The following is a 13,086-nucleotide window of genomic DNA, read 5'->3' on the forward strand; positions in this document are numbered from 1 at the left end:
ATGGTCAGTATTCTCAATGGAGAAGGGTAGTTAGTGGGGTTCCCCAGGGGTCTGTGCTGGGAGCGCTGCTTTTTTACATGTTTATAAATGACCTAGAGATGGGGATAACTAGTGAGGTAATTAAATTTGCTGATGACACAAAGATATTCAAAGTTGTTAAATCGCGGGAAGATTGTGAAAAATTACAAGAGGACCTTACAAGACTTGGAGACTGGGCGTTTAAATGGCAGATGATGTTTAATGTGTGCAAGTGCAAAGTGATGCATGTGGGAAAGAGGAACCTGAATTATAGCTACATCATGCAAGGTTCCACGTTAGGAATCACCGACCAAGAAAGGGATCTAGGTGTCGTCGTTGATGATACGTTGAAACCATCTGCTCAGTGTGCTGCGTCGGCTAAGAAAGCAAATAGAATGTTAGGTATTATTAGGGACGGAATGGGAAAAAAAATGAGGACGTTATAATGCCTTTGTATTGCTCCATGGTGCAATGCACCTCGAATATTGTGTTCAATTCTGGTCGCCGCATCTCAAAAAAGATATAGTGGAATTAGAAAAGGTGCAGAGAAGGGCAACGAAAATGATAAAGGGGATGGGACGACTTCCCTATGAGGAAAGGCTAAAGTGGCTGGGGCTCTTCAGCTTGGAGAAAAGACGACTGAGGGGAGATATGTTAGAGGTCTATAAAATAATGAGTGGAGTGGAAAGGGTAGATGTTAAGCATCTGTTTACGCTTTCCAAATATACTAGGACTAGGGGGCATGCGATGAAGCTACAAAATAGTAAATTTAAAATGAATCAGAGAAAAGTTTCTTCACTCAACGTGTAATTCAATTCTGGAATTCGTTGCCAGAAAATGTGGTAAAGGCGGTTAGCTTAGCAGAGTTTTAGAAAGGTTTGGATGGCTTCCTAAAGGAAAAGTCCTTAGACTATTATTAAATTTGACTTGGGGAAAATATTTCTGGGATAAGCAGCATAAAATGGTTTGCACTTTTTTGGGGATCTTGCCAGGTATTTGTGACCTGGATTGGCCACTGTTGGAAACTGGATGCTGGGGTTGATGGACCTTTGGTCTGTCCCAGTATGATAATACTTATGTACTTATGTAGGTGCAGAACGGGCATATTCTGTAAGAATGTTTGTAATTCATAGGAACACCCCTGAAACGCCCTGCTAAACATGCAAACAAAAAAGTACACGTCCTAGGATTTATGCATATATCATTATAGAATACGATCCATGCGTGAATCCCAATTAAGGCCAGTTAACACCGATAATCAGTTGTTAGCAGCCAGTTATTGGTGCTGACTGGCTCATTAATCAATTAAGTTGTGCATGCAAATCGGCAATGCACGCTTATTTGCATGTTCAACTTTACTCATCAGATATAGAATTTGGGAGAATCCTAGTGTTCTGTGGCTGCCAAAAAACCAAACAGAATGCTAGAGATTAAAAAAGGGATGTATTTATTTATTTATTTGTTTGTTACATTTGTATCCCACATTTTCCCACTTAATTGCAGGCTCAATGTGGCTTACATATTACCGTATAGGCAATCGCCAATTCCAGTATGAACAAATACAAAGTGATGTAGTGGTAGAATAAAGTTCAAGTGTAACAGACACATTAGGAAATCGTAGAGGGGAAGATTTAATTTATGACCAGTACAAGCTTTGGTTTCTTTGTGTTGCAGTGTTCGGGCATTTAAGTTGGGTCGGTAGGGTATGCCTTTTTGAACAGGTTAGTTTTTAGTGATTTCCAGAAGTTTAGATGGTCATACGTTGTTTTCACGGCTTTTGGTATTGTGTTCCATATTTGTGTACTTATGTAGGAGAAGCTGGATGCATAAGTTGATTTGTATTTGAGTCCTTTGCAGCTTGGGTAGTGGAGATTTAGGTATGTTCATATTAATCCTGTTGTGTTTCTAGTTGGTAGGTCTATGAGGTCTGTCATGTATCCCAGGGCTTCGCCATACATAATTTTATAAACCATGGTGCAGATTTTGAACGCGATTCGTTCTTTGATTGGGAGCCAGTGCAGTTTTTCTTGGAGGGGTTTGGCGCTTTTGAATCGCGTTTTTCCAAATATAAGCCTAGCTGCCGTGTTTTGAGCGGCTTGAAGTTTCCATTGCAGTAGTCTACATCGGTTAGTACCATGGATTGTATCAGGTTGCGAAATGTTTTTTTTGGGAAGAAAGGTTTCACACATTTGAGTTTCCACATTGAGTGGAACATTTTCTTTGTTGTAGATTTTACTTGGCTTTCTAGCATGAGGTTTCGGTCGATTGTAACTCCGAGAATTTTCAGGCTGTCTGAGATAGGGAGGGTGTAATCTGGGATATTTAAGTTGGTGGGTTTGTTCGTGTTCTATTGGGATGGGGAACAAACCTAAGAATATCAGTATACCTTTCTTTAGGTTCTTGGAGCAACCGCAATTTGGGGTCCTTTTACTAAGGTGTGCCGAAAAGTGGCTTGCACTGGTGTAGATGCGTGTATTGGGCACGCGCAGGTCCATTTTTCAGTGCATGTGCAAAAAAGGCCTTTTTTTTTACCGAAACTGGACGTGCAGCAAAATGAAAATTGGCACACATTCATTTTGGACCTGAGACCTTAACACCACCTATTTACTTAGCGGTAAGGTCTCATGCGTTAACCAGGCGGTAATCATCAACATGTGTACAATGCCGATTACCGCCTGGTTAGCGCCGCATGCCGGAACTTTTCCGGCGTATGTAAAAAAATGAAATTACCATCTGGACAACGCAGTAACTGAGTGGTAGTTCTGAATTTGGCATGCAAGGGTCCCTTTGGATCTTATGTGCAGGTCTGTTTACCCCTCCTGAAGAAGGATATGAAAGGCAATTCTGTAACTGTGAACCTGAAGTTACATGTGCTTTGCACACGTAAATGCAACAAAAACATCCCAAACCTGGTCCTGGGGGCTTCCCAGCCAATCAGGTTTTCAGGATATCCACAATGAATATGCATATTTGAATGCACTCCCTCCACTTCATGCAAATCTGTCTCATGAATAATCATTGTGGCTATCCTGAAAAGCTGACTGACTGGGGTGCCCCAGGACCATGTTTAGGAAGCACTGCACTATTCTGTAACGCTGCACATAAGTGGCATAGCACATAACTTTAAGGATGTGTACACATGGGTGGCAGCCATGGGTGAGACATTTATACGCATAACTTATAGAATAGCAATAGACTGTGTCCTCACCTCTCTCGGGTTCAGTAAGGTATTGGAAGAGGGGTTAAGTGAAAATCAAATACTCCCTTGACATATTTTTATCTCCTTTTTATTTAAATGTATCTGTTACCATTTCCTTGCATTTGCCATATATTATTTCAGTCTAAGAATTTTCAGTTTTTTGATCCTAAGCAACTAGAAGAGTTGATTTCAAAAGAAGGAGTGAATGCAAATGTGTTGGTTTAAGTAACAAATGCACACTGTTAGAGATAACTTTGAGAAAGCGAGTGGGTCAAAGCGAATCCCGTGTAGAATACTTATTTGAATAATTAAGTTTTTCTTAATTTTCTTTTCTCTTTTCCTTTTCCTTTTTGGGTTCATAATTACTAATTTATTTTAAGGTCGATAGATTGAATTGTGATTTCCACCTATGTAACTAGGTTTATAGTTCTTTTTTTCCTCCTTTATGTATTTGTATTACAATTACCATATTAATTCTGTATGGAATAATATATAAATTAATAAAAGATAATAAATAAATAAATAAATGTATCTGTTACCTTTGTTTTCATCACATCCTGTCTATCACAATACTCTAGTTTCCTTGTTGTAACAACACTCTTTGAAGATACCATGGAACCAAGCTTTCCCCCATGGTCTAGAAAATATACTTAGGTATTGCATAGCTATTTTGCAAAAAGGTTTTCATTATACTCACCACTAGAAATTTCTTAACACCATTTCTCTGAAGTAGTTTGTGATCAGACAGGGAGCGTGGATTGGGAACTCAGGAGAGCAGGAAGGGAAAAGTCCCTTTTGTACCCTAAATCCTCACGGGAGTACAGAACCAGAAGGTCCAGGACCAAAAGATCCAGGCCGGTCTGAGAGAGCAGCTGGTCACCTTCCCCAGTGAGGTCATTGGAATCAAAAGACTACAAGTTCCAGCAGCCCTTGAGGGAGACACAGGGTAGGGCGAGGAAGTGTTACCCACACTACCAATCCTAGAATTCTAAGGGAAAGGAGAAGGATCTGGGAAGGGATTGATCAGGAGGATGCGAAACAGCTGGGCGAGGGTGCTATGGAGGAGCCTATGGCCTGGCAGGGAGGAGAAAGTGGAGAATGGTTAGAGAGAAAGGAGATCCTGGATGGAGAACCCATGGACATATCTGCTGTGGCTCGAGTCAAAGGTGAGCAGTTGAAAGGGCTCATGGCGGCTTGGTTCTCTGACTTGATGAAAGGAGGGAGGAAGTGGCTATGGCAGCACTCTAACAGTAAATAAAGGTTTCAATTTGTGTCAAGGGGGAGGTTGTCAGGTGTTGGAGCTGACAAAGAATGGGTGTGGGACCCTTTCATTTTCCAGGCTGTAGGAGGAGGAAGAGAAGAAAGGGTTGAAACTGAACCAGTTGCATTGTGTATACCATGGACTGTGCTTGAGGAATAGAAAGGAAGTAAAAAAAGAACTGTTTAACCTGAGTTTATGAACAATGGTGGACTTTGATAATATTAAGAGGAGTGGGAGGAAGCCACATGCGCCCTACTCCCCATAAGGGGAAGGGGAAAGAGAGGAGGCTGGAAGGGTTCTTCCCTCATTCCTGGGAGTGGTTATTGCCATGGAATTTGGGGTGGACTTTGTAGGGCACTGAGAGACTCGAGCAGTGGAAGGAGCTTCAGTCACGGACAGGAGATGGATACTAGTATGGGGCAGATAGAGGGGCCCCAGTGAGAAATCTATCGTCTCAGGGACTAAGTTAAGAGCTCCAATTTGAGTGAAAACTGGACACCTGAGCAAGAAGGGAAAGAAGATCTAAGTGAGTGACCTGGTTTCTCCTTGTAAGAGGATTGTCAAGCTGAAGGATCCAGGAAATTGCAGTAACATGGGGAGTACAAACCTTGCAGTATCCCGTGACTCAAGTGGTATGTTGCTATTCTCTCTTTAGGGAGTAGCTTGGGCTTAGTGATGAGTACATGGTTAACAAGTCATGGCAGAGTATTTAAGTTGCTAGAAAAACTTTGTTGTGACTCAGGACAAAAAAATGGGAATGGATTCCATGTGTAGTAAATTTTCCAGGTTCCTGTACACATTTCATAAATGACCTGACAACAGCTGGTGGTGGTGGTGGAGGTATTGGTGGTTCCATGTTTCTAGAGACGTTATGATTTACTTTCTTGCCTCCTTATGGACCACAGTTTGGCTGTGTTACAAAAAACTGTAAATGTCTTTTGTGAGAATCACCAGGGGAAAATGTACTTAAAAGACTTTGACAGCATAATTGTCTTAGGATTGAAAAGAATTGCTCAGAAAGGACTTAGCAAGGACTGTTCAGTTACGTTTAGGAAGTAATAATGAGAATAATTTGCATTAAACTGGTTTAAAGAAAATATGTGACTGCTATTGATTTAAGTACTTTTTTCATTTTTTAAGGTATTGAAATGGGTTGAACAAGCAGTGCAGGCCTCGAAAGTGCATCTTCTGTCTACAGATCATGTGGCTGAGGCTGTAAACACTTGGAAAATCCCTTTTGATCCTAGTTTGAAAGAGGTTACGGTTTCACTGAGTGGCCCTTCCCCAGAGATTGAAATCCATGATCCATCAGGTAAGATGTGTGGAAGAAACAGTGGGCAGGTACCTAAATAAAATAATGGGCCCGATATTCAGACCCAACTAACGTCTGCTGTCGGCGCTGAGCCCAGATATTCAGTGCCAGGGTGTTTCCGGTGACCGGCATTGAATATCTGGTTTATTTTTGGCCAGTTTAAACTTTACCGGTGAAGCCAATATCAGCAATGGCCGGTTAAGTTTGAACCGGCCAAAGATAGGTCTGGTATTCATGCGGTCAAATATGGCCACCAAACTTGCACTCAAAATCAGCGGATAGCCAGTTATATTGCACAATATAACCAACTACCCGCTAGCTGCTAACTGGGAATTTTCAGCGGGTCATGGCTGTCCATGTCCCGCTGAAAATTTGAGGATAGCTGGTTATGGGGCATTTAACTGGCCATAGGAACACCCCACACCCCTGAAACACCCTTCTAAACATGTAAACAAAAAAGTACATGTCCTAGGATTTACGCACAGATCATTATAGAATACGATCCACATGTGAATCCCAATTAAGGCCAGTTAACACCAATAATTGGTTGTTAGCAGCCAATTATTGGTGCTGACTGTCTCATTAATCAATTAAGTTGTGCACGCAAATCGTCAATGCGCGCTTATTATGATTATATGGTTATATGATGCCATGCATCATATAAGGTGAATCAGTATAATTTACCGGATGTGCAAATAAATTGGTTCTGATTTTTCTGGGGCACTGCCATTAAACTCAAGAACATTAATCACATCTTGAATGGTTAAGTTAATGTGGCTAAGTTAATGTGGTGGTGATAATTACCATTCTACACTGTGGAGAAGAATCTATATATGGCACCTAAAAAATCAGTGCTGAAATCAGTGCCAACTAAGCATATTCTATAATCAGTACCTAGATTTAGGTGCGGTATGTAGAATATGCTTAGTTCATATTTCAGCACCTAAATCTATGCGCATCCATTTACACCAATAAAAAACCTGGTGTAAATCCCTGCACATAGATTTAGGTGCACTAGGCCATATTCTATAACTGGGTGTGTAAATTTTGGAATGCCCATAAATGCCCATTTCCCCACTCATAACCACCCCTCTTTTTTGCTGCGTGCATTAGAAGTTCATCTCACTTCGTTACAGAATATGCTTAGCGAGTTGTGCATGTAAATTCTAATCAGTGCTAATTGGTGCTCATTATTGCTTGTTAAATACTGTTATCAGTACTCATTAGCTTATTAAGCTTGTTAAACTACGTGCATTGTTACAGAATCCATGCCGATTTTGGCGCCAATCATTAGGTGCACTATATTGAATCCAGGGGTATATGTGGCACTTTGATCATAGTAAGACATTTCAGTATCACCATGGCATTATGATGGCCTATTTTTTGTATATCAATGAACTGTCTTTCTTTTCTTGCTCTCATATGTGCAACAGCCTCACAGATGGAAGTATTGGAGGCAAAATAGGGTGGAGGAGTAGTCTAGTAGTTAAAGCACCGGGCTGTGAACCAGGGAAGTGCAGTTCAAATCCTGCTGCTCCTTGTAATCTTGGACAAATCACTTAACCCTCAATTGTTTCAGGTACTGATTGAGACAGGGAAAAACCTAGTGTATCTGAACATAACTCACCTTGACCTACTACTTAAAAAAATGGGGGCTAAATCCAAATAATGAAAGCATGAAATGGGCGTAAATGATGCATAGTTAGGGCATAGCTGGGTTCAAGTAGGGTCTGTAGCATTACAGTAGGAGAGAAAATGAGTGGACTAGATAGGTCTTAGGGTCATTATCTTTTAATAAGAAGGGAAAGGGAAATGGGACTTGATATACCGCCTTGCTGAAGTTTTTGCAACTACATTCAAAACAGTTTACATATATTCAGGTACTTATTTTGTACCAGGGGCAATGGAGGGTTAAGTGATTTGCCCAGAGTCACAAGGAGCTGCAGTAGGAATCGAACTCAGTTTGCCAGAATCAAAGTCTGCTGCACTAACCACTAGGCTACTCCTCATCTGTAGTTCGCTGTTTCTCAGCTTTGAATGAGTAGAAGAAGCTTGTGTTCTTCAAAATGATGTATTTTCTTTTAATCATGTCAAATATATCAAATAGTTCTAAGAAACCTGAGGAAGGAAATCTATCTATAGTCTTTGGTATTTTTATATTATATTACATTACAATACGACATAATTCGCATGTGCCAAAAGTTAAGTGCGGAGTATGTAAAGATGCTGGAGCATACTCTAGGAATTATAGTGACTCCGAATAAAATCATATTAGAAGCATAGGCGGTCGGTGGCCCAACTGTTTGGGGAGGCTAAAGGGGCGGGGTTAGGGGTGGGGCCAGAGGCGGGGCTTACATCCATAATTGTCTGACAACAGAAAAAAAATAAGTAAAAATAAGTCAATTAATACCTTTTATTAAATTTAGATATTAAATATATATATGTCAAAGAATAAAGTGGTTGCTCAAAGCATGTACTAACCACAATTGCTCAACTGCAAAACACTATGCACAAATTTGTGCAAAAACACACTCATAAACCTTACTGTACCATAACACTGGGCAGACCCTAATAAACCAATATACCACCCATACGGAAAATGCAGACCGTCAACAATATGAAACAAGGGATCATAATATCACAATTCTCATGTAGAGCCACAAAACACCCTTTTAGGGTGGAAAGTGTTCACAATGAGCTCCTTTTATGAAAGACTATATGTAGATCCTTCAAGAGGTAGTGTGTCATGATTTAGGCTCTAAAACCCTTTCTGATGATTTGGTGCCACCTCAGTAAGGCCAATACACAATCTCTCAACTGCAAAACACTATACACAAACTTGTGCAAAAACACACTCATATAGCCTTACCAAACCATAACAGTACTAATTCCAAGGACAGGACGAGCTAAACCTTATGCGTGGAAAGGCAGCACTGTAATTACACGGGGCTCTAAAACTCCAGTGCACAACCTAGTGAAACAAAAAAAAAAAACCCCAAAAAGGGCTGAAAATACTACATGTTAGCAGAATACTGCACCTTGATCACACATGAAAAACACATGACACAACAGATATGAAGGCAAAATACTGAACTGGAAAGTTACCTCAAGAAGTCAGACTCAGCATGCAGCAATACTAGAAAAATTGAAATTTACATGCAAAACATCACAGATGCACATTTCCAAAAGCTGACATATTCCAGTTAATAAATTCTGAATAAAATACTTTTTTCTATCTTTGTTGTCTGATCATTTAGTTTTTCTATTCGCTTTGGTCCCAGTGTCTTCTGTTTTATGCAGTGTCTTCTTTCCATTTGATATTTTTTCTCTCACCATGTCCACCATCCTCCTGTGTCCTTATGCGTCCTGTCTACCATCTGTAGCCCTGTCCCTATCCTTCAGTATCCCGATCCAGCTCTTAAATTCAACAGTTTCCCCTCCATCCATATCCAGCATTTCTCCTCACTCCCCTCCAACCATGTGCATATACTTCCCTCTCCTCCATCCATGTCCAGCACCTTCCCTCTTTCTCTCCTACCATGCCATCCAGTGTTATCCCTCTTTCTCTCTCCATCCTTCCACCCAGTTGCAATTCCTAGTGCCTCTGGGTGAGGCTTTGGCTTGGTCCTGAGGGATCTTGCCTGAGGGGATGCGGGTCCCCATCCCTCCACCCCTCTTGCCCATTCACCCTGTTTAGATGTGTCCCCCATGGGCTGCCTGTGCAGCTCCCAGGTGGTAAAATTCCCCCCAAATTGCCCCAGGCAGCTTTATTTCTAGTTTTAGAGAATAAGGAATTTTTGTGCTGCCACTGCAGCTTTAAGAGCTATCTGCCAAAAAACAAAACAAAACAAAACAGAACAGCCCAGTGCAGGGACATTCCTAATTGTGGTTTAGGGATTTCCCTGCTTTAGCACCCCCAGTGAGCCCTGGATGACACGAGAGCCGGATCCCCAGGCTGAGACAGGTCTGGGCAGTGTGTGGTGGCGGTAGTGGTGGTGGTGGCAGTGCATCTACAGCACCAGGGAATTTCCCATACCTGGACCACTGGCTCATTCGGGCTGTCTTGGAGGCAGAGGCCGTCCTGGTGAGTTATTTCCCTTCTGGAATCTCAGGGCTGGGTGGTTGCTCCAGTAACTATCTAAAATTCCCTCCTCTCAGAATAAAAATTCTTGGTACCATAGTGGGCTGAGACAACAAAAGTGACTAAGTCAGGACTAACGAAAGTGGAAGAAAACTAGATCAGTCTCCTCCCTGTCAATTTTCAAGATTGATCTTAGAGAATATAACTATCAGCTAAGGAAAGCTAAATCTCTCTTCTATTCTGTACGCATTAAGAAGACCCCAAACCCAGCTAAGGAAAATTTCTCTATTTACCATGATTTGACTTCTCTTTCTAAAGTGAACAACGGAGTTCCTAGTGCTTCCATAAACCCATAGACGGAACATCTTTCCCAATATTTTACTGCCAAAGACTTGAATATCTATAGTTCTTTACCTACCAACGTTTCTTCCATCTTCTTTTGTTCTCGTGATCAGTCTGGTTCGCTCTCTCAGTTTCTGCTCTCTACTGCAGCTGCATCCCTTCCCTCATCAACAAATTCACTACCTGGTTCTCCTTCTTGGTCTTTGTTCCAACTTGAAACTCTCCATTTTCTCTCCAAGACACTCTTCACTATGCGAACTACAACATGTCTGCTAGATCCACTTCCATTCGCTTAGCTCAAAATTACTGAGTTACAGTTGTTACCAAAGATGTCGTTGCTAATAAACAATAGCGTTTCATTAGGTCAGGTCCCAGCATCTTGGAAGACTGCTGTAGTTTGTCCTATTCTAAAAAAAAAAGCCTGTTTTAGACCCTCAGATACCAGCACACTATTGACCAGTGTCTAACCTGTGCTTCCTCTCAAAGTTAGTGGAAAAGATAGTTTATAACCAATTTTCTTCTTTTATTGATAATCTCTAGCTCTTCATTCTAGACAATCTGGTTTCAGAGCACACTTCAGTACTGAGACTGTCCTTGCATTGCTTCTCAGTGAAATCTATACACACCTCAATAAGCACAATATTGTTCTGGCTATTTCGCTTGATCTTTCCTCCACATTTGATCTAGTAAATCATTTTCTCTTATTGTCATGACTTTCATCACTGGGACTGTCTGGTCTGGTTCTGTCTTTTCCTGGTTTTCTTCCTTTCTTTTGGATTGTTCACATCAGGTTGTTATTTCCTGCTCTACTGCTTCCCCTCACCCCCTGACTTGTGGAGTTCCACAAGGCTCAGTCTTGTCCCCTCTTGTTTTTAATTTATCAACCCTTTTGCTACCCTCATCCAGTTCTGTGGTATTTCCTTTCACTTCTGTGTGGATGATATTCCTTTACTCTTTCCAACTAACCTGTATTCCCCAGCTATTCAACCCCTCCGGCTGCTTGGAGTTAGTCCAGAAATGTCTCCTAGATCACAGCTTGGTATCAAATAAAGAAAAGACATAGCATGCTAGTTTACTGGAGGCTGTCTGACTCCAAATACTCCTTTAAATCTATTTGGAACTTCTGTCTCACCAATAGACTCATTCGGCTACTTAGGTGCCTTTCTAGACTACCAGTTAACATTTTCCTCACAAATATCCAAGCTTTGTAAAACTGGTTTCTTCATTCTTACACAGCTGTAGTTAATTAAAAGGTATTTTTACCAAGACACTTTCCACTCACTTATTGTTTCCCCACCATCTCTTTCTGCCCCCCCCCCCCCCCCCCACCATCTTGGAATCTTTTTCTCTCCCCTCCCAACCTCCTTCCTATCACCATCCTGGCATCCTTTCCTCTTACCTCCCCTGACAGTCTCTCCCTTTCCTTCCCCTTCTCCCCAGTGGCCTACTGGCATCTCCCACTCTCTGGCTCCCGTGGTTCACTGAACTTGTGTGAGTCCACTGTCAGTAGTATTGAACAGATGCTGTTTCCAGCCAGTGCAGGGCCATTCTTCTGTTGCTCCCGTCTTCTCTGAGGCTACTTCTGGAGGCAGGAGTGGCAGAAGAAAGGCCACGCATTGTCCGGAAGCAGTGTCTGTTCAGCACTACTGCTGGCAGCCTCATGCAAGTTTGGCAGGCCACGGAAGCCGAGAAAGTGGGAGATACCAGGAAAGGGAGAGAGATTGGCAATGCATGAGATTATTATAGTTATTCATGTGAACTAGAGAAGGGATATGGATGTGTGTGTCACATGCCAAATGTGTGTGACTTGGCATATCTAGATTGCACTATAAATTTTAAGCATTTCAAAAGCCAGTGGAATAATTATAAAACTGCAACTGACATTGAGAAGCAGCTGATGAAAAAATGCTTTGCCATTCTCCTGGCATACATTGACTTAGATGCATATGAGTTGTATGAGATCCTGGTAGACAAAACTGATGTGAACAAAATCCTGGACACTTTCAAAAATTAACACTTTAGAGAAACAAATGTGACTAACAAAATGTACATCTTGAATAATAGGCTGCAGGAAACCAATCTTTTGATGCATATCTATTAGAAGTGAAGAGTTTTAATAAAGTTGTGCAAGTACAGAGATTTAGAGGACTCAATCAGATGTGAAAGAAGCTCCTCCAGACAAAAAGGCTAACCCTGAATGATGCCATCACAGCATGCTTTGTCAACGAAGTTGCCTTTAAGTACATAGAAGACATGACTGTTGAGGGAAATGTGCAACATCTGTCCTAGCCCAACTCAGAGCAGAGGTTGTTGCAAGTATGCTGGGACTTCAGGTGGCCAGAAGCCAGCCAGAAGGGCATATGCTACTATTGTAATGGCAGCAGGAATGATTACAACCAATGTGATGAAGCCAGGGACAACCAGAGTTACAAACTAGCCCTCCCTTTTACAAAGTCCGTTAGCAGCTTCCGCACAGTAATGCCAACACAGTCCATTCACTTTGAATGGGCTGTGTAAGCATTACCGCATTTCTTAATATAAACACTAACCATGTACTCGCTCTGGAATCTTCTGAAACAAATGCTAAGTGGACACGCACCCTGGTGTATTAGATTGGATGGGCAGCTGCTCTTAGAAGTAGACTTCACTGTCCAACCAGTCCAGATGCCTTTGCAACATCTGCCGGTGGATATCAAGGAGAGAGTGAAAGCAAAGTTACAAGAGTTAGAGAAACATGGGATTCTGGTTAAGATGCAGGAGTCAGACCACTGCTGGTGGTCTGAAAAATCTAATGGGAAGATCAGAATATGTATAAACCTGAAACTGTTCAACCAGGCTCTCCATCAAAATCATTACATCATACCAACCTTGGA

At 41.6% G+C, this 13,086-nt stretch overlaps 1 protein-coding gene across 2 annotated transcripts in view; it reads left to right on the forward strand.

Moving 5' to 3' along the window:
* The window catches only part of HMCN1 (hemicentin 1), a 672,624-nt gene that overhangs the window by 114,720 nt on the left and 544,818 nt on the right, over window positions 1–13,086 (forward strand). For both annotated transcript variants that reach the window (XM_030206904.1, XM_030206905.1), the window contains exon 5: window positions 5,619–5,790. In XM_030206904.1, the coding sequence (XP_030062764.1) occupies window positions 5,619–5,790 (172 nt within the window). The remainder of the gene's footprint in view (window positions 1–5,618; window positions 5,791–13,086) is intronic.

This window comes from Microcaecilia unicolor, chromosome 6, assembly GCF_901765095.1.
Source record: "Microcaecilia unicolor chromosome 6, aMicUni1.1, whole genome shotgun sequence".
Taxonomy (NCBI): domain Eukaryota; kingdom Metazoa; phylum Chordata; class Amphibia; order Gymnophiona; family Siphonopidae; genus Microcaecilia; species Microcaecilia unicolor.